Here is a 26,020-nt window from a genome sequence, read left to right as displayed (position 1 = left end):
CAACTTGCCTGCTGAGTGACCTTGGGTGAGTCACTCAACTTCTCTGTGCTTCAGTTTCCTCATCTGCAAAATGATTCAATAGGTGTTCTCCTCCCTACCTAGGCTTTGAGTTCCATGTGGGACAGAGAGTCTCCAACCTGATTAGCTTGCATCTACTCCAGGACTTAGGACCATTCTTGGCACATCGTAAGTGCTTAACAAATACCCCTATTATTATTACTATTATTATTACCATCATAATTGGGGTCTGTGTTAAGTGCTTACTCTGTGCCAAGCCCTTTACTAAGCACTGGGGTGCATACAAGATAGCCAGATCAGACCCAGTCCCTGACCTACATGGGGCTCACAGTATAAGGAGGAGGGAGAACAGATATTGAATCACCATTTTAAAGATGAGAAAAATGAGGCACAGGGAAGTTAATGACTTGCCCAAGGTCCCAGAGTAGGCAAGTGGCAGAGCAAAATTAGAACTCAGATCCCCTGACTCCCAGGCCTATGCTGTCTACATAAGGCCTCATGGTTTCTCTCTTGTAAAAAATCTAGATATTTAAGATCAAAAGACCTTACAGTTGAAGACCTGCTTTTCTTATATCTACACCAGTGAAGTGGTCGGTAAATTATGTTTAATAAATAATGGTATTAGTGTTGCTATTATTATTTTTATAATAATATACAAATAATTATGGGTGATTTGATGTCAAATTCAGATTAGAAATGGTATATGAAATATTTTTTTTCTCTACATCAAATTCTGCCTTCTAGTGGAAAGACCTTGGACCTGGGTTCTAAAACTGATTCTGCCACTTGTCTGCTGTGTGACCTTGGACAAGTCACTTAACTTCTCTGTGCCTCAGTTTTCCCTCCCACTTAGACTGTAAGCCTCATTTGGGACAGGGACTGTGTTTGTTTGGATTAACTTGTATAGCTTGTATACCTAATTCAGAGTATAGTACTTGGTAATAAAAATAATAATAATGGGATTTGTTAAGCACTTACTATATGCCAGGCACTGTGATGAAAAGCCTCAAAACAAGTGAGAGAGCTTTGTTTAATTAGTAAACAAAATCTTCCTAATTGTCAACAATGAGAAATGATTAAATGTTGACTCTGCTAATTATTTGTCTTTGAAGGCACTGTAAAAAAATAAAACAAAACATATTTTGGTAGAGACAGTAGTCCTCTGTGCTTTACAAAGAGCCAATTCCTCCGTATAAAAGTACAGTTCCGATGGATTTCGTACTTAGCTGTCTGATGTTTGATTTACATTTCTTAAAACAGAACATTGTATTCATTGAAAGTGTCTCGATGTGGGGCCTATATCCCTTTGACCAATTCAGGAAACAGTGAACAGTGAAAATTTAACTTAAATTCAATTTTGGATGAAGCCATCCTTTGAAAATAAATTAATTATACTTGAGGTAAAGAACTGTAAGATTGAATTAGGCTTCAAAGCACTCATTATTTCCTATTCACTCGTAACCAAAGTAGAGTGAGGGTGACTTTTTTTACACTTACGTTTGTTGCCAAATTGTACTTTCCAAGTGCTTAGTACAGTGCCCTGCACACAGTTAATGCTCAATAAATATGATTGAATGAATGAATAAAAGTTAATTGGGTTGGACACAATCAGTGTCCCACATGGGATTCACAGTCTTGATTCTCATTTTCCAGATGAGGGAACTGAGGAACAGAGAAGTTAAGTGACTTGCCCAAAGTCACAGAAATCAAGTGGTGGAGCCGGTATTAGAACCCAGGTCTTTCTGACTCCTAAGCCCATGCTTTATCCACTAAGCCATGTTGCTTCCCTTATATTAAGTGCTTAAAAAATACCGAAATAATCATTGTTCTTCTCTTTGAGATTGAGCCTCTTTCCCTAGCCTGGTTCCTGTTTTATATTTCACTAGTTCCTTTTAGGTTTATGGAAAAAAAAAGCTGATTTCCTATTGTCCTGTTTCTAATTAAACTATGGCCCTGTCTGCAAAAACACAAACTAGATAATATTTAATAACTGAGTAACCTGTTTTTTGGGCTGAGTTATTCAGTTCCACTGTCTATATAAAACAACTATGTTTGACTATCATATTTTCACTTTGTCAGGGTAAATCTGGCCGGTAGCATCATTTCAGGCAATGGAATCATCAAATGGATCTTTTTTTTTGTTTTTTTAGAATTCCTCATTTTTAGTGACAAGTGCCTGACAGTGCCTGAGTGTGTCATCTCATAGATATTTTGGCAATCACAAGGCATCAGTATGAAAACTGGGAATAGGAACTGAACTGACTGTTTTCATCACCTGATTACACACCTGCAGAATGCTTTCTTTGTAAACTTTATATACCCTTTAAAGCTGGCCTCAAAACAATTTTAGCTTGTGAATTGCATCCACCTTGGAGATTGACCTAGCATTTAGCTTTAGCCTTTGTAAAAACAAAATTTTATAATGTGATTGATTATAATGCTCTAACAATACAAACCCCTTGACTATTTTCTCTCTACAGCAAGTACTTTAAATAGGCATATTTAGAGCAGATAGGAAAAATTCTGAAAGGTAATTGAAACTGCAAAAAAAATTATCTTACTGTTTGAAACTTTAAAACTTAGTACAGGACCTTAATGGAGGTATAATCCTTTAATGAAGACTGTAATCGTTAAAGTGGCTCTTCCTATTTAATGTTCATAAAATGTACATATTTCCTAAAGGCAGTGAAAAAAGGTAAAAATTGTGTGCTAGAAATTACATTGAGACACTCAATTTGCGGTTGTCAGAATATACATTTTCCTGCAATTTAACTCTTATTTTTCAACTCCGTTAAATTTGCAATATCACTTCATTGAATTTGGGGGGAAATTTTAATTGAAAAGAAATAGATATCGTACATTTGCTTTTTCTCAGGATTTGGAGTTAGTTTAGAGGCTGTTCTGTTAGCTCCCCATAAAATACTGGGGCTTTGAATCAGCCCCAGGAAGCCCACAAGCTCTTTGTGAGTGGGCAGTGTCTCTTATGTTGTTGTATTGTACTGTCTCAAGCGCTTAGTAGAGTGCTCTGCACACAGTAAGTGCTCAATAAATATGATTGACTGAATGAAACAAGGACTAGAAGAGGGGTAGTATGATGGCCTAGAGGAACAGGAAGGCCCAGAGCCTGGAGGAGGCACTGCTATCAGGCCACTGGCCCCAGAGCATCCAGTAGGAAGAGGCAGATGTAGTGAAACTGCTGAGGGGAGGAGAGGAGAGGTGGGAGGGAAGGAAGTGTGAGAGGAGAAGAGCGAGGAAGATGGGGAAGGGGAAGTTTCCAGCATTTCCTTCAAAGCTCCAAGCCTGTCTTCTTCCCAGGGACTGAAAGGACTTAGGACTTCACTGGGTGCCTGTATTGTGTTTTTCAATAGTTTTCCTAGTGGCATAAAATGCTGTCCTCTTATTTAGTTTATTTCTTTTTTCCTTTGACGATGTCTTGGTTTTGACTTTTTCTCTTTTCAGACATTGCTGTCATTGAAGTTGTCTGGGAACCAGCTGGTCACCCTTCCTCCTCAAGATAAGTGGACTTGTCGACAACTAAAATCCCTAGATCTCTCCAAAAATCAATTTGGAAAGTAAGCAGCTGCTTTTTCTATTGAGAGTAAAATTATTATTATGAGTATGATGATATTGAAGAGCTGAAAAAAAGCATTTCGTTTAAAAATTGTGTTACAAGGATTCATTCAGTTAATACAGAAACTAGAGGATTTTAGAAAAATACAACAAAGGGACTAACTTTTGATTTTGAACACACAAGAGTGAACCTTGGTGGGGCCCTGAAAGTGGAGCATCAAGGGGTGGGGTATTAGGGGCAGAACCTCAAAGGGGCAGAGCTCTGAGTTGACTGGGAGGAAAAGAGGGATCTAAAGGGGGGTACAAAGGGGAGCAAATTGGGGGAGGGAAGAGAAGCAGGATAGTGGAGGAGTGGGCATGGTAGGATGGGAAAGAGAAGAGGAGGAAAGAAAGAAGGGAAGGGAGAGGAAAAGTTACTGTTGCTACCTTGGTATTTTTCATCCTCACTGGGCTCTGGAACTTAAGAACAATAACAATAATTAATTGTGGTGTTTAAACGCTTACCATATACCAAGCATTGTACTAAGCACTGGGGTAGATACAAGATAATCAAGTCAGAGGTAGTCCATGTCCCACATGGAGCTCGCAGTCTAAGTAGGAGAGAGAACAGGTATTGAATCTCCATTTTACAGGTGACGAAACCATAGAAGATAAGTGATTTGCCCAAGATCACACAGCAGGCAAGTGGTAAAACCGGGATTAAAACCCAGGTCATCTGACTTCCAGGCCCAAGCTTTTTTCAGTAGGCCACGCTGCTTCGTATGAAGCTTGGGAGGCTCAGATTTCTTCCCGCTTAACCCATGTCCAGTCAGTGCAGGCAGCCCGAAGGCATCTCCAGAGATGGGGTGAGGTTAGAGCTCCAGAGCCAGGACACCAGTTTAAAACATGTAGGGCTGCCGCTTGAGGCTGTTTCACTGTCTTGGGACCTTGCTGCATTGCTGTTGTCCTGCAGACAGTGGTGGGTGCTGGGTTGAGAGGGGCCCAGCTGCAGCCTACAGACTTCCAATTGGCACTGCATCTCTGAACCTCCAGTCCCCACCAAGGCCCCGGAGAATCCCCACAGGCCATCTTAACACACCAGGTTGGGGGTAATGAAGCCTGATGTCTCATCCTCACCCACCTTCGGAGATGGGGGCAAGTGTGGTTTAGCTATGGCTGAACTCCTGCCCAAAAAGTTATGGCGGTGAAGCCATTAGCTTTGCCTCCTTGGGGCCAGTCCCATAGGGGGCATCACACCCTTCGTTCCTCATGAAGTTGGTTGTAGCCGAAATTCATCATAAACATTGCAGACATTATCTGAAGGTGACAGATGTTTCAGATTACTAAATTGTGCCAATATAAACTTTGTGCAGAAGTATGGAAATTCCATACAGCTATGGTCTGTTATGATGCTCTTCTCTTAATGCTCTTTCCCCAGAGAGCTAATGTCGGTATTTCTTACAGTGCTTACTTTATTTCAGATAACATCTGCTAGTTTAGCTTAAATATTTCTCTTTTCTCCTCAACCTTTCAAGTACAGAAGCAGCATGGCCTAATGGAAAGAATTCAGGCTTGGGAGTCAGAGTACCTTGGCTCTAATTCCAGCTCTGCCACTTGTCTGTTGTGTGACCTTGGGCAAGTCACTTAACTTCTCTGTGCCTCTGTTACCTCATCTGTAAAATGGGGATTAAGACTGTGAGCTCTATGTGAGAAAAGGACTTTTCCCAACCCAATTATCTTGTATCTACCTGGGCTCTTAGTGCAATGCCTAGCACATAATAAGTGCTTAACAAAGACCATTTTTTTTTAAAAAAAGTATTTTGACTATCTTAAAGTAAATAAGGTCTGATTGAGTTTAGCATTAAATAGACGTAGATAATGGGAAATCTCTAGTGTATTAGCACAAGATGACTCTTTACTGAGTAGAATGTCAAAGATCACACTTTGAAAATTAAGTATTGGTAATTCAAAATATTTTATTAGTGCTGTATATTTGCACTGCTATTTGGTCATATAACTAAACCATGCCTTAATCATTGTTTTATAATATATTTATGGTATTTTGGTTCTTTTGTGGTGCTTGAGAATGCACTAGTGTACTTTATTTCCTATGGGAAACTATATTTTGCTAATGCTCTTTTGCAGACAGTTTTATCTTCATGAAGCTAATTAAAACTCCAACTAGCCTATGTCAGTAACCCCAAATAAGTGGCAATGCACGTATATTTGTCTTTGATAATCTATTTATCAAGGTAGCCCAAAATAACTCTAAGTGTATCCCACCAAGGAGACATACAGTCTTTCATATCACTGAATGCTTTTTCTATATTTACTGAGAATGTCATAAAAGTATTCATCACTCTCTTCTCTGCTTTCCGATTTAACCTCCTTTTTATTTTTTTATCCCAGACAGTGATTCGATTTTGCATTTTTAATAGCCACCACATAAGTTCATATGGGTGGAATGAAATACTTGGAAAAAAAATCTAAAATTCTTCCAGTAAAGTGTAAGAGAGATGAATGGGATGCAGTAAACGTGGCCCTCTGAAAACATAAAGCCATATTTATTAATTTATAGGGTGGCTTCTCTTTAGCAACTGAGCACAGAATATCATTGAATTTATTCAAAGGGCTATGCAGAGTGAGTTGCCTAAAAATATAACTTCCATTTATGCAACTGCCAGTCAAAGAGTAGACCGTCTTTATTTCAGAAAGGAAATGCTCCTTGAATCTAGAGGGAAAAAAAGAGAAAAAAGAAGTAAAGCTAGAGCCAGCAAAATTAAAAGAGCAAAATATCCAATCAAGTAAAAATTGCATCAGATTTTGCACATGCATACTGCAATTAGCTCTGAAAGACATTTATGGAGTGTTTTGTGAAAAACATAAACCGTCTGTGATCCCTAGCAGCTGTGCCTCCAACCACTTTCCCGCACTTTCTTTTTCTTTTTTGGTTTCAGAAACGATGATGGGCTTAAAACAAAGCGAGTCTCATTCTTCACCACCAAAAGCAGACAGCGTGGAGGGGCCGACACAGGTATGACTGGGGAGGTGCAAGTCTGTCAAATAACCAGAAATGCTCTTGTGGGTTGCTCGGATTAACCGAGAACCTGAAGGACATGGGTCTAATTTTCTCAGATTGTGAGGGTCTGAGCTGGTCAGGATCAATCAGTAAGTGATATTTGAGTGTTTTCTGTGTGCAGAGCACTGTGCTAAGTGCTTAGGAGTTGGTATACCTGTTCCCTGCCCACAAGGAATTTGCAGTCTAGAAAGGAAAACAAACATTAAAATGAATTATGGACATGTACATAATGGCTACACATAGCCCTGGATCACCTCCAAAGTCAGTCACTGGTATTCACCTCAAGCTTAACATGTCCAAAACAGAACTCTTAATTTTCCCATCCAAACCCTGTCTTCCACGTGAATTTCCCATCACTGTAGATGGCACCACCATCCTTCTTGTCTCACAAGCCCTTAACTTTGGTGTTATCCTTGATTTTTCTCTCTCATTCCACCCACATATTCAATCTATCACTAAATCCTGTTTGTTCAACCATCACAACAGCACTAAAATCCATCCTTTCCTCTCCGTCCAAACTGCTATCATGTTAATCCAAGCACTTAGCCTATCACGCCTTGATTAATAATACTAATAATGGCATTTATTAAGTGCTTACTATATGCAAAGCACTGTTCTAAGTGCTGGGGAGGTTACAAGATGATCCCACTTTCTCCCACTTGGGGCTCACAGTCTTGATCCCCATTTTACAGTTGAAGTCACTGAGGCACAGAGAAGTTAAGTGACTTGCCCAAAGTCACACAGCTAACAATTGGCAAAGCCGGGATTTGACCCCAGGACCTCTGACTCCAAAGCCCGTGCTCTTTCCACTGAGCCATGCTGCTTTTTCTTGCTGACCTCCCTGCCCCCTGTCTCTCCCTTCTCCAGTCTATTCTTCAGTCTCCTGCCCGGATCATTTTTCTATAAAAACTTTCAGTCCATATTTCCCAACTCCTAAAGAACCTCCGGGGGTTGCCTATCCACCTTCACATCGAACATAAACTTCTTACCGTTGGCTTTAAAGCACTCAATCTCCTTGCCCCTTCCTACTTCACATTGCTACTCTCCTACTACAACCCAGTCCGCACACTTTGCTCCTACAATGCCAACCTACTCACTGTGTCTCCATCTCTTTTATCTTGCAGCTGACCTCTTGTCCACATCCAGCTTCTAGTCTGGAACACCTTCCTTCTTCATATTCATAATCACTCTCCCCCCTTCAAAGCCTTATTGAAGGCACTTCTCTTCCAAAAGGCCTTCCCTGACTAAGCCCTCATTTCCTCTTTGCCCACTCCCGTCTGCGTTACCCAGATTTGTTCCTTTGTTCACCCCTACCTCAGCCCCACAGCACTTATGAACATATCTGTAATTGATTTATTTCTATTAATGTCTGTCTCCTGCTCTAGAATGTAAGCTTAATACTGTGCTCTGCACACAGTGAGATTAATAAATGTGATTGACTGACTGACAGACTGAAGACTTGTAAACTTGTGGGCCGGAAATGTCTGTTTGTTGTTATATTGTACTCTCCCAAGCACTTAGTGCAATGCTGTGCACATAGTAAGCACTTAATAAATACGATTGAATGAAATGTAGTTGGTCAAACAGAAGGATCTGCCAAGATTAAGCTTTTCTAGAGTGAGCTCATAAACCAGACCACTAGCACATGGCTCCAGAGATGTTGATTTTGTCTTCACAAAATGATCCTATTAATGTGAGTTCAAACCCCCATATCCATTAGTCTATCAGTGGTATTAAGGCTTATGCTGTACTAAACGCTTGGGAGGGTACAGTAGAGTAGAAAGGTGTGATGCGTACATACAACGAGCTTACAATCTAGTAGAATATATCAGGTTTGCATCGGAAAGATTTTGACCAAAAATGTGTCATGCTGCCCCAATGACTGTTATTTTCTCAGTGCTCAAGCCACATTCTCATAGCCAAAAGTCAGAAGACTGTCAGAAGACAGGAGAGGAAATGCACATGAGCTTCAGGAGATATTAACCACTGAAAGGTGGAGCATTGGTAAATAAATTAATCAGCAGTATTTGCTGAGCATTTACTGTCCCAAGTGCTTGGGAGATTACAATATAGTAATCAGTCAATCAGTGGTATTTATTGAGCACTTACAGTGTGCAGACTACACTACTGAACTCCTGGAAGAGTATGGTTCCACAGCATTTGTACACACATTCCATGCCTATAAGGAGCTTGCAGTTTAGGGGGAACTAGATGATCTAGATGGGATAAATATCTGGAACACAGTAAAAGATAGGAAGACGGACTCTTCCTCACTTTCCTTTGGAGAATTTCCAGAAAGTGTTCTGACTTAGCACCAAATCAGAATGCTCTTGCCTTTGATGATTTTTGTATTCAGAAAGGACTAGGAAAGCAGTCACACAGCTTTAGTCAAAAAGGAACTACAATACATCCACTCCTGGAAATCCCAAAGGACTGAAGAGCCCCAAGAATATTATCCTGCAAACCTGCTTACTCAATGCTAAGGAATTATTTACAGACGATAACTTGTGTACAGAAGGATAATGAAATTCTAAGTAACTTTATGCACATACAAGTGGGGGTTTTTTTGTGCAGATAACTTGTCCAAAAATAATTTCAGGATAGTAGTTTTTATGGTAAAATTCAAGCCAGCAAAGTCATAAATAAGTCTTGAATAAATAATTGTAGCTCATAAATACGTCATGTCTCATTCTACATGACTTACATTTTTCCATATTGGGGACAGAGATATATGACCAGTATTGCTGACATTTGCTGTACCAGTTCCTAACTGTATCAACCTACATATGTTACTGAGGTTTATTCTGTCAATACTTGTTAAATGAGGTTAATTAACACTGAAGAGATGAGCTATGGAGCTGGAAAGTTAAAAAGCCAAGTTCTCAAGGGAGTAAGTTCCTTAGCTAGGGTTCAGAAGTTAGATTACTTTAGAAAAGGTGATTTTGCACAGATGGCTAAAGTATTTCTCCCTCTGTCAACTTGTAGTTACTAAGTATCTTTTTAAGGAACAAGGACTGCATATGAATAAGATCCCCCATGTTAAGATCATTAGGCTCTTTTTTTGAGATAGCAGTATTGAATTTTATTTCCGATATTTCTTATAGGTTTTGTCACATGGAGATAATGCTCTGGTTTTGTGGCCAAACTCAAAGCTCTTTTCCTCTCCCACTCAACTTTTGAAGTACTTTGGGGAGATTAAATGGATAAACTAAAACCCATTTCATATCTCTTCTCTATCTAATGCTCATGACAGTCTTTAGTACATTGGTACAAGGTGTCTTTAGCTGAAAAGATGTTAAAGATCATGCTAAAATTCAGTATTTACACATCTTCACATAATGGAATTCATAATATTTTATTATTGATACATATCTGCATTACTACTTGATAATTAGTAATTAATGAGTTTTTTAGTACATAGATATTATTCTGATCAATTTTTTTGGTTTGGGGAATGCATTAATGTACATAGTTTACTCTGGGAAAATGTACTTCAGCATTATTTCACTTCAACTATTTTCACGGCCTCATTTAAGAGTGCTAAACTGAATGTATCAGTACCTGAATTTCAAAAGAGAAGCAGCATGGCCTTTTGGAAAGAACGTGGGCCTGAGAGTCAGAGGAACTAAGCTCTGATGTCAGTTTAGGCTCTTACTTGGTGCAAGCAACTCAACTCCTCTGTGCTTGTTTTCTCGTCTGTAAAATGGGGATTAAATACTGGTCTCCTATCTCCCTAGACTGTGAGCCCCATTCAGGATAGGGACTTTGTAACCCCAATTGTCTTGACTCTACCCCAGCATTTAGTACAGTGCTTAGTGCGTGGTAAGCAACTTAACCAATACCATATTAGTAGTAGTAGTAGTAGTAGTAGTAAGGTTTTTTATTATCCTTCTTTTACCTCTTCTGAGACACTTTTTAAGGCAAAAATAATATATTGCTATTTGCATACCTCTGAAAATGAAGAGAGACCTGGATGGAAAACAGACTCTTTCTCCAACTTTATGAAAAAGTGCTTTGCCTGTTCTTCATATTTGTGCTGAGGAGAGTCACCTAGACAGCTATTTTATCCATCTTGGTTTATTCTACCTGAATTTGGTCTAGGTGGGTTGAATTTTAAAGTGGGATATTTAGTGAAGTGATCTTTATTCAGTTCTTCCAAATTTCATGTTTTCACTAAATGCCTTGGGAAGAACACTGTTGGGGAATTAGGGAATATTCTTATGGCAGTGTGTTTCTCTCTGGATAGGAAACAATGTGATGTCCGAAGGAACAGCTGAGCTCGTGCAAGTTTTCCTTATTCCAGGGCTCATCAAGAACATAACCCTTTGTATTACATTCCTATTCTTTCTTCCTGCAAGCGTACTTATTAGAAACATTTCATTGAAATAGGACGCTGTGTTTTATATCCAATAATTATGAAATATTTTATGATAAACTACAGTTTTAATCCCAAAGTATTTTTGGCATATATCCAATAATTATGAAATACTTTATGATAAACTGCAATTTTAATCCTAGAATTCTTTTGGCATTTTGATCAGTTTTGATTTTATGCAGTTTTGCCTCATGACCTCCTTTGTTTTCTGGAGAAATGCATGGGGGAGCAAAGAAACATTTGCTTCTGTATTATTTTGCCATTCATAATCAACCTATTTATTCATTTTCAGGTTCTGCATTGGAATTTCCAGCATTCTTGAGTGACTCTTTGGAAGTCCTGTTCCTGAATGACAACCACCTTGATTCTGTCCCCCAGTCAGTTTGCCTATTGAAAGGCTTAACAGAACTCTACCTAGGAAAGTAAGTTCAAGTGACAAATCACTGCACCAATTTTATTAATTTTTTTGTTTTTCAAAGCAGTTGTCCTCTAAATAGACAAATTCTCCCCTCCCAAACCTGACAGTCTAGGAATCCCAGCACAAATCTAAAGGCCATCAGTAATTAATTCATTTTAATTATAATTCCGGTAATAGTAACAGTCAAGTCCTTAGGATGCATCAAGCCCTGGGGTAGATGTAGTATAAGCAAGTTGGACATGGTCCCTCGCTCTTATGGGGTGCTCAGTCTAACTGGGAGGGAGAACAGGTAACTCTAATGCTCTTCCGTGGAGGTGAGGATAGAATGAAAGGGAATTTGAGGGAACAGAGTTGTGAAACTCAAGATTTCAGATTTAATTTCCAGGACTTGTCTTTTTAACAGGGAAAAAAAATGTAAATAGACAACAGAGCACCAGAAAAAGTGTATTAAAGAAGCCATTTTTACTGAATCCCCCAAAGTAGGACAGTTCACCTAAGGAATAAGAATATAGGCCTTTTCCATCTTTAATTTCTATTAGAAGGTCCTGTGCTCATGCTGAGAACTAGAAACATTAAAAATAGTACTGAAGAACACTTATTCTTTTTATGAGAGCTCTGCGGAGAACATATCCTTGGCTGAAGACTCTCACCATGCAATAATGAATGGATTTCTTGTGTGTGTCCAGTAATCCAGGTCTCCGAGAGCTTCCTCCTGAACTTGGGCAGTTAGCTAATCTTTGGCAGCTGGACATTGAAGAACTGAATATCAGCAATGTTCCTGCAGAAATCAGAAAAGAGGGTAGGTTTATCTGCTGCCCGTATTTAATTAAATTTAGCTACTTAAAGTGATGATTGTAATCACATTTTTTAATCCACAAGATGCAATAGAGCAGTTTTCCAAATTTAACCAACAGCTATTCCTAAATTAATGAAAAATTCCCACTTGTACATGTTAGAATATCCTGTACCATCATTTTTTAAGAAGATTGGACATTATTATTTCTGCTTTTAGATGCATATCATTGAAATCATAAATACAAAATGTACATAACTTAAAAATGATAAAATAATTTTTTCTCCCTTTCGGTGAATCATTAGAGAATTTAAAGCTGTTGGGTCTTTTGACTCTGAATTCCTTCTTAATTTGCTTTTAATCAAAGGGAAAGGTATGATGAAAGTATTATCTCATAGAGTTTTGTTTTCCCTGGAGTGGATTTCACAAGGTGCATTGAAAGCTAAAATTTTGTTAACCCTTTGTTGCTTTGATTTCTCCCTCTCATCACATTGCCTAGGCCCCAAAGCCATATTGGCCTACTTGCGAGCTCAGCTGCGGAAAGCAGAAAAATGCAAACAGATGAAAATGATTATAGTGGGTCCTCCACGACAGGGCAAGTCAACTCTCTTGGAGGTTTTACAGACGGGGAGAGTTCCGCAGATGTTGCACAGTGATGCCACCATCAGGACCACAAAGTGGGAGCTCCAGAAACCAGCTGGTCTGAAAGCAAAGGTCACTAATGATTTCAGCGACTCACTGGGTGGGAAGGAACATCTGGCTCATCTAGTCCTTCTCTCCAGGCCGGCAGGCAGATTCAGTCCCAAGCCCTCCCCAAAATCAAGGGATCTGATTTCAGCCTACTATGATGGTCATTCTTGTGCTTTGGGCAGCTGGCCATGACCAATGTTATTATTATTGTATTGGTATTTGTTAAGCACTTATTATGTGCCAAACACTATATTAAGCCATAGGGGAGATTCAGGGTGGGACACAGTCTGAGGAGGAGGTCGGTCGGGTATTTTATCCCCATTTTACTGATGAGGTGATTGAGGCTCAGAGAAGTTCAGTGACTCATCCAAGGTCATACAGCAGGAAAGTAGTGGGGCCAGGATTAGAACCCATGTCCTCTGACTCCCAGGCCCATGCTCTTTCCACTGGGGAATGCTGCTTTTTTCTTATTAACCATCCAACATTCCCCTTCTGAAGGTTAAGCTACTGATTTAAACAGATGACATAGTAAATCCACAAAGAATCAGTTTATAATATTGTAAATCTGTCATAGGTCTGTGAGAAACACTCTGTAACTCATTATTGCAGTTCCTTTCATGCTTTCAGTGTGATCACTTTTTCCTTTTTTGATACAATCTATCATTTAGAGACTCAGTTTGAGATTTGTCCTTGAAAGTGCATACCTCATGTGATCAGAGCAGTGTGATATTTAGTGAGCACCTACTTGGTTTGCAGAGGACTATATTAAGCTGAATGGATTTTTTTTCAGAGCTTCGTAATCTTCACAGCATAATTTAAAATATTTGACCTGATACTAGAGGTGTAAAAATGTTCTATTTCTCTTTTGAGCTTGGTTAATCGATAAATGAAAATAATTTTGGAATTATAAACACTAGCCTATATCTTGATGTCTTTAGAGTTATATATTGCCTGAAGATCACAGGGCCCTGTGTGCTTACTTAATAATGGAAAATCAAAGTGCCAAGAAACACTCATCTGGCTGGAATTTTCCAGGAGTCAAGTCTCCTTGGGGTATTCTTCAATTAAGGTGGAAAGAAACTGGTTATTCTGCAGGGCCTCTCAAATGCAAAACCACTCCACAAATCAAGGAAATCTATCTCAACCAATTAGGCATTTAAACTGGATTTAAATTATGATGAGCCACAGAGACTAATCCTCAGAAGAACAGAATTCTGCCATTGAGGGTCAAAGTAATCACAACACTTTTTCCTTCCCTAATTGACCCTGGGAAAGTCCCAAAATACTTAAGCCAAAAGGCTAACTAATTAGTATCTGGAAAAGCCTTTGAGATCTTCTAATGAAAGAATTTATAATATGTACATATGTCCTCTAATACTTTGAATCTTGTGCAGTTCTGCTTATTGCTATTATTATGGTATTATCCCTTCATCTGTGATAATAAACATGGTCTTTGAAGGCAAATTACCAGGTCATTCCCCCTTGTATTTCCCTTTCTTCTGTTCTGCCACCAAAGTCTAGTCCTCTCCTGTCCTCATTTTTGATTAGAGGGGCCAACCTAAAGAAACTTCATGAATTGAAGTATAAGCCTAGCAATGTGTTTCTTAGGGAGCTCTGTTGTGGCTGCAGTCTGCTCTGGCTCATGCGGGTGCCTTATTTTAAACTATATGCAGCCTACTGGATGTTGAAGACAGAAAACGGGTGCCTATTATTTAGGCTAGGCTTGTTTTTTTGTAGAAAATTGTGGCAGAACCAAGTTTGTCTAGAGTTAGAATCAGTTCCTTATCTTGATGTGCAAAAAACACTTCTTTCAATGTTTTTTAGGCAGCCGAAGTCTAATCCTTCATTTTATTCTGTTTGAGGAGAAATTTTATTAATCCCAGTAGGTGGTGTTCCTTGGCTTGAGGAAGTTGGAAATTTAAGTATCCCCAGTTTTTGCCCTTTATGATTGAGAACCCTAAAAGTGATCTCAGCTGTGGGATTTCTGCCAGTTGAATTTGTTCTAACCATTTTCAGCTGAAAGCTGGATGTAATAATATTATCAAATGTTCTAAAAGACAAACACAAACATGCCCTGTTCATCAGGAGCCAGAGCAGCACGTGGAGTAGACTGTGAGTGTCTTTCAGTAACAAGCCCTTGCTGGTATCTGCCAGAAAACCACCAGTGTAAATTATGTCCCTGATCTTCCCAACAAGCCACAAGGTTTACTTCTCATTTAACAATGGCTTGTTGATTTTACTCGTCTGAAAGGAACAGTTGAAACATTGAAGCTTTCTGGTGACACATGTTTTTTGGGCCATTAGGCTTAGGGAAATACTTCATCAATTGTCTCAGTATAATTTATGAATTTTTTTTAATTGCTTACTAGCTTTTGTGATTGTTGTTCATGTAGGTCGATTCAGTGGAGTTTAATGTTTGGGATATCGGAGGTCCAGCCAGTATGTCTACAGTCAATCAGTGTTTCTTCACAGATAAAGCCCTGTATGTAGTGGTATGGAACTTGGCATTAGGGGAAGAGGCTGTTGCAAACCTACAATTCTGGTTGTTGAATATTGAGGTAAGAAGTCCCCTGCCTTTTCTTCATTAGATGAGGTTTTTAACTGCTTCTTTTAGAAACACGTCTTTTCCCCACCAAAGCCATGAATTTAGCTGTAACTTGAGGAGGAGGCTATGAACACCTCACAGGCTTCCCAAAGTCAGTTGTTCCACGGTGTCTATCGGGAAATATATGTAATTAACTAAAATCGTTCTGATTTGGGATTATTTCTGAAAGCAGACAGCTTTAATCCTGAACTCTGGAGGATCTCAGAACACTTCCCAAGTGACCGTATAAATAAATCACTGAGCCAAGAAAGTTTGGAAATCTTGAGGAAAGGGAGTAAGGGAAGGCTCTTGTCCTTCTCTGTATTCAGAGAAGCAGCTTGTCATTGTCATCATCATTAAGAGCTTTCGAATTGTGTCAGATTTATAGTGACTCCATTGACATGCTTTCCCCAAAACATTCTACCTTCGCCTTCTGAGGCCGTACTGGCATGTGTATCTACTGAGTTTTCTTAGTAAAAATATGAAAGTGGTTTACCATTGCCTTTTGCCATGCTGTAAAAACTCTTTAATCAGCTTTGATCACGTGATCATCTGCCTTTGACTCTTTCCCATGCCGCTGCTGCCCAGCACAGGTGAATCAACTTTGTGGCAAGCATACCCCATCCCCACCCAGAACCCAAAGACTGATTTCCTGGAAGGTGCCTGGCAGGTCATGGGAATTACACCACTGGGTCGTGAATTGGCATCGTTTTTAGTCGGAACTACGACAGTATCTGATCATCTTTGAACCTCCGACTTTCATTCTTGATTAATAAAAACATTCTTGGCAAATACTTTGATTCTGGTCTGTTTTGCGCTGGTCCAAGAATTTCACCTCTAGCAGCACATTATGAATGCCCAACTTGTCATCAGTCCCAGCTTATTTGCTCTCCCGGTGGAAAGGTTGGCTAAGCATTCTGTGTCCTCTTTTTCAGGCCAAGGCTCCCAACTCTGTGGTGTTGGTAGTAGGAACGCACCTGGATTTAATTGAAACAAAATTTCGTGTTGAAAGGATTGCCACCCTCCGAGCTTATGTGCTGGCACTTTGTCGCTCTCCGTCTGGGTCAAGAGCCACTGGTTTTCCAGATATCACCTTTAAACACTTACAGTGAGTGTTGCTTGTGGTGTTCAATATTTCCCCATCAGTGTGTCTCTGGAGGTATAAAGTCAGGTTTTGCTGTTGAATAAGGAGAATTCTGTGATTTCCGGGAGGGTTAAGGATGATGTTATACTCGGTGTCTTTGATGTGATTATTTAATCAGTTGGGATTTGTAAAGAGTTGTGACTTTCATTTGATTTTGAATGACCAACTGTGATTATCCTCCCATCCTGCCTCCCATCCATGCCCCCCCCCCCCCCCCCAAACACACACACACTGTCTCAATTCCCTCTTCAGTGACTTGGGTTTCTCACCTTTCCCTATTTATCTGGGCTCTGAGACCCCAAAACTTTCTTCCCCTGGGTTCCCTGTCAGTCAAAGAGGCTATCATTGGTCCCAGTCCTTCCCTGATCTCCCTGCAGATAATCACATTCATTCACCATATTCCACCTGGAGCTTCCAGAAACCCTACTCTCTGAGCAGAAAGCCAGGACAGCCAGAGCATTGTACCGAGCTGCCATGCCTTGTAGGAAACCTTTGTGAAGTGATACAAAAAGGACTCTTATCACTGCTGGCACCTGAGGTTCATTCCTCCAACCACTGATTAAAGCAGATTTCACCCTGGGCTGCAGCTTGGCTTTTAAAATCCACACTAAAATGCCGTGAAATTTGGTTCTCTTTGGGAGTGGAAAAAAATGGACTGAAAATAGTTCTTTATGGTAAGACATAGTATTTCTCCACCCTATATCTAAGAATCAAAGAATATTAAAATTGTATTGTGGGTAAAAGGCAACTAAGTTTAGATACCTGGTGGCTAGGGGCAGATGAGCTCTGTGTAAACATGGGAGTGTCCAGTGTCCATTGAGGAAAGAAAATTAACCTTTTGTGATGCTGTCAGTGAACTCTGGAGTCACAGGAGGACAGCCTAAGTAGCTCTAGTGCTTTTGCCAAATCAATTCACACAAAACTAAAAAATCCAGGTTTAAGGTATAGAGCAGTATTTTGATAAGGCCCTTCCTTCCAAGCAGTTTCAGAATGCTTATGGTTTATATGAAGAGGTCATTATGTCATGATGTAATTAGTAGGAAGACTACAGAATCCCTTCAGTGAATGCCTGACCCCAATTTTTATCCTGAACTAGATTCTTCAGGGCTTTGTCCAACCATAATGAGCGACCTTGACTTTAACCCACCCCAGGGGCAGTATACAAGTTCCCTTTGAACAAGTAGAGCAAAGTTTTACATTTGCTTATTGCACACATTGCTTTTATGCAGACTGGCCTCTGGGTCAGACTGGCCTCTGGGTTTCATTGGGAGAAGTCCCTTCAAATCAGGTGCTACAAGCCGTCTAGTGATCTTTTGAAGTGTAATAGAAAAGTGCAAAGGGTAAAGGTCAGAGGGCTTCAATTCCTGTGAGTAAAAGCCCCTTATCCTTTTTTTTTTCCTAATTGCAGTGAACTCTCCTGTAAAACTTTGGAAGGCCAAGAAGGACTCCGCCAGCTAATTTTTCAAATTACTTGTAACATGAAGGATATTGGAAGCACTATTGGCTCTCAGAAGCTTGTAGGGAGATTGGTGCGTATTTCTTAAGTAATAAACTACTTCAGAGATTTTCACTTATTTGAAGCTTTGTGGTTTTATTTTTTTATCCCCTTAAAAATTTTGCAACACATTATTGAACTTACTACATCCAAAAGTTCCTTGAAAAGAAGTAAAATGAAAATTTAAGGGAAATTGAACCGAACTACAGTTTCCCGCACACCCCAAAATTTCCTTCAAAGTAGTTAAAAATTAGTCATTCTCCTATTGCTCCAAAATAAATATGGAGAATTATACAAGAAAGAGTGTGGTCTAGTAGATAGAGCACTGGCCTGGAACAAAGGATTTGGGTTCTAATCAAGGCTCTGCCATTTGTCTGCCTTGTGACCTTGAGCAAGGCATTTAACTTCTCTGGGCCTCAGTTACCTCATCTGTAAAATGGGGATGAAGACTTTGCCCCATGTGGGACATGGACTCTGTCCAATTTGATTAGCTTGTATCTAGACTGTGAATTCATCTCTAAAATGTAAGCTCATTATGGGCAGGGAACATATCTGCTAATTTCCTTGTACTGTACTCCTCCAAACAGAACAGTGCTCTGCACATAGCCCTCAAGAGTGCCATTGATTGATTACCCCAGTGCTTAGTACAGTGTCTGACAAATAGCATTTAAATACCATTTAAAAAAAATTACAGCATTAAGTGCTTACTATGTACCAAACATTGTGCTGACTGCTGGGGCAGATGTGGCATAATCTGATTGGACACATTCCCTGACCTACGCAGGACTGTTATGGTGTAAGAGGTAGGAAGAGCTGGTGTGTTATCCCCATTTTACAAATGAGGAAAGTGAGGCACGGAAAAGTGAAATGACTTTCTCAAGATTCCAAAGCAGGCCAATGGTAGGTTTGGGATTTAACCTAGTAGTGGGTCACAGTCCTTCAGTCTTTCCATGAAGCCACACTCCCTTCCTGTGTTCTGTCACCAACTCGGCAAGCCTATATTCTCTACTTTATCTCACAGATACCAAGGAGTTACCTGAGCCTACAAGAAGCTGTCATAGCTGAGCAGCAGAGACGAAATCAGGCTGATGATGTGCAATACCTGACAGACAAACACATAGAACAAATAATAGAGCAAACCCCAGGAAATGACATCAATGACTATGAAGACTTGCAGTCGGGTAAAATATAGAATCGTTTGGTTTTGTCATGTATATTCACATGGTTTAGGAACTGGACTGTAATCTGCACACTGGTTTAGTGGGAAAGTGCATGCTCTTGCCAGAGGTATATGAAATTAATATGTGTTTTATTGAAGAGGAAAAATTACCGATTGAAAATCTGGCAGAGAAGATTTGATGTATGACACCCACTTTTAGAGTCAGAGATGGGGTCACTATGGACTCGAATTGTCAGAGCCTCCCGAAACCTCAAAGCCTTCTTTAATATAGCTTAAATTTGGGTCTCTTTCTAGATGCAGAATGTTTGGCGTTCTATCCAAAATATAAACACTGAAGCATTCAGCAACTGAAATCACACCTCTGTATTTTAATCCTGCAGTATAAGATAAAAAAATCCATTATCTTTGGGACCAAGCAATGTATGGATTTTTGTAGGTTTTTGGTCACATTCTATTATCTCAGAGTACGCTGAGTACTCCTAATGCAGCCAGATAACCAAGTGGGCCAGTTTTTGCTCTGGGCGTATGTTCGCAAGTGGTACCCCTGTTTTGGATCGTGGATTTTGGAATGGATACAGTGTAATAAAATTATGCATATAGGTGGTGAAAGTGGAGAACGTCACTCTGAGTATGAATCAAAGTAAGGTATTTTTTGAGTGCTTGCTGTGCCCAGAGTACTTGCATTAAGCTCTTGGGAGAGTAGAGTACAATAGAGTTGGTAGACATCATCCCTGTTATCAAGGAGTTTACAGTCTAGAGGGGGAGACAAATATTGAAATAAATTACAGGAAGGGGAAGCAGCAGATATAAGGATTTGTATACAAGTACTGTGGTTCTGGGGATGCAGTAAGTATCAAAGTGCTTGAGGGATACCAAAATGCATGCAAAGGCAATACAGAACCGAGGGCAAAAAAGGGAAAATGAGGGCTTATTCAGGGAAAACTCTTGGAGGAAATAGGATTTTAGGAGGGCTTTGAAGTTGGGGAGCGTGGTGTCTGTTAGATATGAAGAAGGAGGGAGTTTCAGGCCAGTTCAGATGAAGTTAGCGATGGGATAGACAGGATGGAGGTGCAGAGAGTAAGTTGATGTTAGAGAAGCGAAGTGTGTGGATTAGGTTGAAGTAGGAGATTAGTGAGGTCAGGTAGGGTTGGGGGAACAGCTGATTGAGTGCCTTGAAGCCGATGGTGCAGAGATGGATGGGCAACCAGTGGGTGTTTGAGGAGTGGGGAGACATGTACAGAATGTATTTTTAGAATAATGAGTACTGAACCTTAACCTCAGCTCCAAGCGAACCCTGTTGCTTAGTTTTCTTTGACACAGCCTTAACCTGCCCTCACTCCCAAGCAGCCCCAGGCCCAAAATAGCCCTGCTAACTGCCAACGGGTTAAGCAGTGGCCCCAGGGAAGAGAGGGTAGATGGGGCCAGGCTGTGCCCCGGGGCTGAGAACAGATTCCACGGCCAGGATTCCAAGTCCCCTGCTCTGTCATTAGTCGGGCCAGTACCTTCACCGCCAGCAGGAACCTTGGGGGAGATGAGGTTCAGTGGAGGGAGGGGGCAGGAGAGAAATGAATTATTGAAAGGAGGTGATAGATGCATGCCAAATCACAGGAAAGAGGTGGGATTCAATAGAATGCTGCTATGGCAACCCGAGGCATAGAAAAGCCAAGGATTCCATCATGAGAATGGTAGCTAGATAGGAACATTAGAGGAATTTTCAAATTCGGGCTCATACCAAAACATACTCAGATAGAGTCTGAATCCAGGAGGAGTTTTGGAGGGCTAATTTCCGCACCTTGGATCACATTTAATCCTTCTCCTCTTGGGATGAGGCCTGTTTCAGCCATTCCCCGAATGTTGATGTCATTGTTCTCTTTTGGGATAGCTATCAACTTCCTCATAGAAACAGGAACACTGCTACATTTCCCAGACACAAGCCACGGCCTAAGAAACCTCTACTTCCTCGACCCCGTCTGGTTGTCAGAATGTCTGCAGCGAATTTTTAACATTAAGGGCTCCAAGTCCGTGGCTAAGAATGGAGTGATCAAAGCAGAGGATCTGAGGATGCTGTTGGTTGGCACGGGGTTCACTGAACAGACCGAAGAACAGTATTTCCAGTTTCTGGCCAAATTTGAAATTGCTTTGCCAGTGGCCAATAACAGGTAAATGGACTTTACCACTGCCCCTCACTAACCATGAGGAAAATTCTTCCATTGTATGCTTGCAGATTTACATAGGTTTTAGACTGTAAGCTCATTGTGGGCAGGGAACATGTCTACTAACTGGTATATTGGACTCCCCCAACTGCTTAGAACACTGCTCTGCATACTGTAAACACTCAATAAATATGGTTGATTGGGGGTCATCTTGTCAAGGACCATGGATAAATACTAATTCTGAAAACTTTCCCAAGTGCTTAGAACAGTGCTCAGCGCATGGTAGGATCTCAGTAACATACTGATTATGAGTGGGGATGGAGATTGAAACCTACACAGGTAATAATGATAGTGATAATTGTGGTATTTAAGCACTTCCTATGATACAAGCACTTTACTAATTACTGGGGTGAATACCTAGCACTTAGTACAGTGCCTGGCACACAGTAAGCACCTAACAAATACCATCATTATTATTACAAGATAATAATAATGATGGTATTTGTTAAGCGCTTACCGTGTGCAAAGCAGTGTTCTAAATGCTGGGGAGGTTACAGGTCTGAGCGCCAGGGAGGTTATAAGGTGATCAGGTTGAACCACGGGGGGGCTCACAGTTTTAATTCCCATTTTACAGATGAGGTAACTGAGGCACAGAGAAGTTAAGTGACTTGCCCAAAGTCACACAGCTGACAGTTGGTGGAGCCGGGATATGAACCCATGACCTCTGACTCCAAAGCCCATGCTCTTTCCACTGAGCCACGCTGCCACATGGGCTTCACAGTCTAAGTAGGAGGATGATTATGAATTGAACCCCCATTTTGCAGATGAGGGTACTGAGGCACAGAGAAGTAAAGTGACTTAATCAAGGTCGCATAGCAGGCAAGTGGTAGAGCTGGTATTAGAACCGAAGTCCTCTTAATCCCAGGCCTCTGCTCTTTCCATTAGGCCATGCTGCTGCTTTATGTTTGGTACCTTTACCTGCCCACCTGCAGCCCCCACACTGTGCCCAGCCTGAACCCAGAAAAAGGAAAATCGCCATAAAGGGACTGACTCTCAGCTTTGCCATGGGTCAGGCTGGCACTGCAGTTCTCCATCAGCAGTGAAGCCACCTGCATATACTCCCTGCCACCCAAACCTGCTCCTTCTCCTGGTATTTAGGCAAACCACCACCTGCCCTGCTAGCCACTCTTCTGCATGGGCCAGGGTAGAGGCAGAAGCAAATGGGCAGAGGGAGGGAGAGAAGAGATAGGAGATGTCCAGACTCAGGGAAGAAGAAGGGAAAATAGGAAAGGGAGGGGTGGCCTCAGGAACGGGCATTGAACAATTCCAGCCAAGGACACTAGGTGCCTTGACAGGAGAGTGGAGAAAGAAGAGAAAGAATGGAATGTAGCTGTGGTCAGAAAGGCTAATGTAGCTTCTCATTTACTTATTTTCTGCTCTGTGCTTGAGAGGAGAATGAAAATAGAAGTGAATAAGATTGACTTCTCATGCCATCAGGTGCCTCTTTAAACTGGTGGCTCAATCTGGAAAGACAGTCTGTCGTTATGCTGTCGATTTGTCTCCAGCCCATAGTGACTCCATGGACACATCTATCCCAGAATGCCCCACCTCCATCTGCAGTCGTTCTGGTAGTGTAACCATAGGGTTTTCTTGGTAAAAATGTGGAAGTGGTTTACCATTGACTTCTTTCGTGCAGTAAACTTGAATCTCTGCCCTTGACTCTCTCCCATGCCACTGCTGCCCAGCACAGGTGAGTTTTGACTTGTAGCAGTTTGCCTTCCACCCACTAGCCACTGCCCAAGCTAGGAATGGAATGGTTATGCCTCTGCTTGATTTTCCCTCCTGAAGTCGAGACTGGTAGAGTATTGGAAACTCTTCAGGTGCGATCCTGAGAGGAGACATTGTGGGTGTGCCCAGTATATAGTAAACATCATTACAGGATGAGCAATAACAATATGCCCCAGAGTCATAGAGTACTGGGGTTTCTTTGGATTTGCTTGTCCTCTAGACCGTAAACATCATTACAGCATAAGCAGTAAAAATATGCCCCAGAGTCATAGAGTACTGGGGTTTCTTTGAATTTGCTTGTCCTCTAGACCATAAGATCACTGTGGTTAAGGGATGGGTCTGCTTACTCTGTTGTATTGTACTCTCCCAAGTGCTTAGTAGTGTTCTGCACATAGTAAGCACTCAATAAATAGCACTGATTAATTTGTTTATTCCCCTGAGACTTGTTCTACAGTCTTGGGATGTTGTTCTGCCTTCTGCTTGATATCCACATGACATCATTTTCATACTGGCCTCACAGTGATCAGTCAAGCAATCAATCAACCAGTTTAGCACTTATGGTGTGCAGACCTGTGAACTGAGTGCTTGGGAGAGTATAATACATTAGCGTTTGCTATCGATGGTATTTATTGAGCGCTTACTGCTCGCAGAGCACTGTCCTAAGCACTTGGAAGAGTTCAATACAATAGAATTGGCATCAATCAATGGTATTTGTGTGTTTACTGTGTACAGAACACTGTCCTAGGCACTTGGGAGAGTTCAATAGAGTTAGTATCAATTAATTGTATTGAGTGTTTACTGTGGGCAGAGCACTGTCATGAACTTTTGGGAGAGTTCAGTAGAGTTGGTACCAATCACTGGTATTTATTGAGTGCTTACTGTGTGGTATACACTGTAGTAAATATTTGATATGATCCCTTCCCCAAAGGAGGTTTCAGTCTAGTGGAGCAGGAAACAGTATCTGTAAACTGTCCTTTGCACTAAATATCTTTGAGTTCTGATCATCTTAGGTCATTTCTGCCAAACACAATAATGTGCTCCCTTGCTCTCATTAAGCAACACAAAGGTTTTTTGCATGCTGCCCTGCCTTCCTGAGCAACATAAATTACATGGTTTAAAGTTCCAGCCATCTCTGGCAAAATACTTCTGCATTGCAAGACTTTGTGTCAGCCTTCCAAATAATTATTAAAAATTTTGCTCCCTCATCATTACAACCAGTCATTGTCTATGTTGCCAGGAAACATTTTTTATAGCCTGTGTTTGGCATAGAAGTTAGCTGTCAGGTGACTTACTAGGAGGGAAGACAGGAGTGAAGTTCACCCATTTTGAAGGTTTGCAATGGCTGCAGGACAAAGCGAAATGTAGAGTCTGTCTGTGAGCCATAAGTGATAGCGTGGCTTTTGTCCAGTATACCTTATGAACCTCACTTCCTACATGCCTGGAATTATTATCATTATATTTGTTAAGTGCTTACTGTGTATCAAGCATTGTTCCAAGTGCTAGGGAAGATGCAATTTAAATCAGGGTGGACATAGTCCCCCTCCCACATGGGGCTCACAGTCTAAGTAGTAGTAGGAGGAACAGATATTGAATCCCCATTTTATTGTCTTATGCCGTCGAGTCGTCTCCACCCCATAGTGACTCCGTGGATGCATCTCTTCCAGAATGCCCCACATCTGCACTTGTTCTAGTAGTGTATCCACAGAGTTTTCTTGGTAAAAATACAGAAGTGGTTTACCATTGCCTCCTTCCCCGCAGTAAACTTGAGTCTCCACCTTCGACTCTCTCCCATGCTGCTGCTGCCCAGCACAGGGGAGTTGTGACTTGTAACAGATTGCCTTCCACTCGCTAGCCACTGACCAAGTCAGGAATGGAATGGATATGCCATTCTGCTTGATTCTCCTTCCCGTAGTCGAGACTGGTAGAGTACTGGAAACTCTTGAGAAGTGACCCTGAGAGGGGAAATCCCCATTTTACAGTTGAGGAAACTGAAGCACAGAGAAGTTAAGTGACGTGTCCAAATTCACACAGCAAGCAATTGTCAGAACTTGGATTCGATCCCAGGTCCTCTTACTCCAAGGCCTGTACTCTTTCCACTAGGCCACTAAGTACTCTGAAGACCTTCCTAAGCTAATTCATTGGCTATCAAATAGTACATTCATGAGCTATATGGAATGAAAGCATCTTGCCTGATATCTTCCAACTCTCTGGGTCTCAACCTGTCTGCAGGGCACAGCACCTGGTTTTCTCTTGGCTTTTTAAATTAAAGTTTAAAACCTACATTTATGATTTAGGCTTGCTGCTTTTTGATATTCATGTTAGATCTCTAAATGTCAAAGATGGTTTACAGGCTGAATATCTTCTCTGAAAGTAGAATTCCAAGGATGTTCTGATCCACCAGCTGAGCAGGGTGGACCTGTATCTAAAAGTTTTATTTTCCAGAGGATTTTATTTCCATTCATTCTTTCAATCGTATTTATTGAGCGCTTACTGTGTGCAAAGCACTGTACTAAGCGCTTGGGAAGTACAAGTTGGCAGCTTATAGAGACAGTCCCTACCCAACAACGGGCTCACAGTCTAGAAGTGACTTGCCCAAGGTCTCACAGCACACAAGCGGAGGAGTCAGAATTAGAACTCAGGTCCTTCTGACTCCCAGGCCTGTGCTCTGTTTCCACTGTCTACCTATAATTGCCCCATGTGAGAGCAAGTTTCCAGCTATTTCCAAACAATGCTAAGCTTACAGGGGGCAGTGGC

At 41.0% G+C, this 26,020-nt stretch overlaps 1 protein-coding gene, 1 long non-coding RNA gene and 1 other non-coding gene across 5 annotated transcripts in view; 1 reads left to right on the top strand and 2 right to left on the bottom strand.

Annotated features, from left to right (window-relative positions):
• The window catches only part of LRRK1 (leucine rich repeat kinase 1), a 145,639-nt gene that overhangs the window by 74,561 nt on the left and 45,058 nt on the right, over positions 1-26,020 (top strand). For all 3 annotated transcript variants that reach the window (XM_038746353.1, XM_038746352.1, XM_038746350.1), the window contains 10 exons: positions 3,478-3,590; positions 6,525-6,601; positions 11,314-11,443; positions 12,126-12,238; positions 12,732-12,946; positions 15,316-15,480; positions 16,442-16,614; positions 18,059-18,179; positions 19,167-19,326; positions 21,208-21,484. In XM_038746353.1, coding sequence (XP_038602281.1) covers positions 3,478-3,590; positions 6,525-6,601; positions 11,314-11,443; positions 12,126-12,238; positions 12,732-12,946; positions 15,316-15,480; positions 16,442-16,614; positions 18,059-18,179; positions 19,167-19,326; positions 21,208-21,484 — 1,544 coding nt within the window. The remainder of the gene's footprint in view (positions 1-3,477; positions 3,591-6,524; positions 6,602-11,313; positions 11,444-12,125; positions 12,239-12,731; positions 12,947-15,315; positions 15,481-16,441; positions 16,615-18,058; positions 18,180-19,166; positions 19,327-21,207; positions 21,485-26,020) is intronic.
• Positions 16,210-19,233, bottom strand: LOC119928252. Its single transcript, XR_005451061.1, has 3 exons — positions 19,182-19,233; positions 16,614-16,683; positions 16,210-16,483 (listed from the first exon to the last, which is right to left on the bottom strand). It is a non-coding gene; the product is annotated as an uncharacterized LOC119928252 (long non-coding RNA).
• On the bottom strand, positions 23,239-23,376 carry LOC119929111. The gene has a single exon (XR_005451251.1). It is a non-coding gene; the product is annotated as a small nucleolar RNA SNORA7 (small nucleolar RNA).

The sequence above is a fragment of the Tachyglossus aculeatus genome, chromosome 5 (genome assembly GCF_015852505.1).
Source record: "Tachyglossus aculeatus isolate mTacAcu1 chromosome 5, mTacAcu1.pri, whole genome shotgun sequence".
NCBI lineage: Eukaryota > Metazoa > Chordata > Mammalia > Monotremata > Tachyglossidae > Tachyglossus > Tachyglossus aculeatus.
This window is presented reverse-complemented; position numbering and strand designations above follow the sequence as displayed.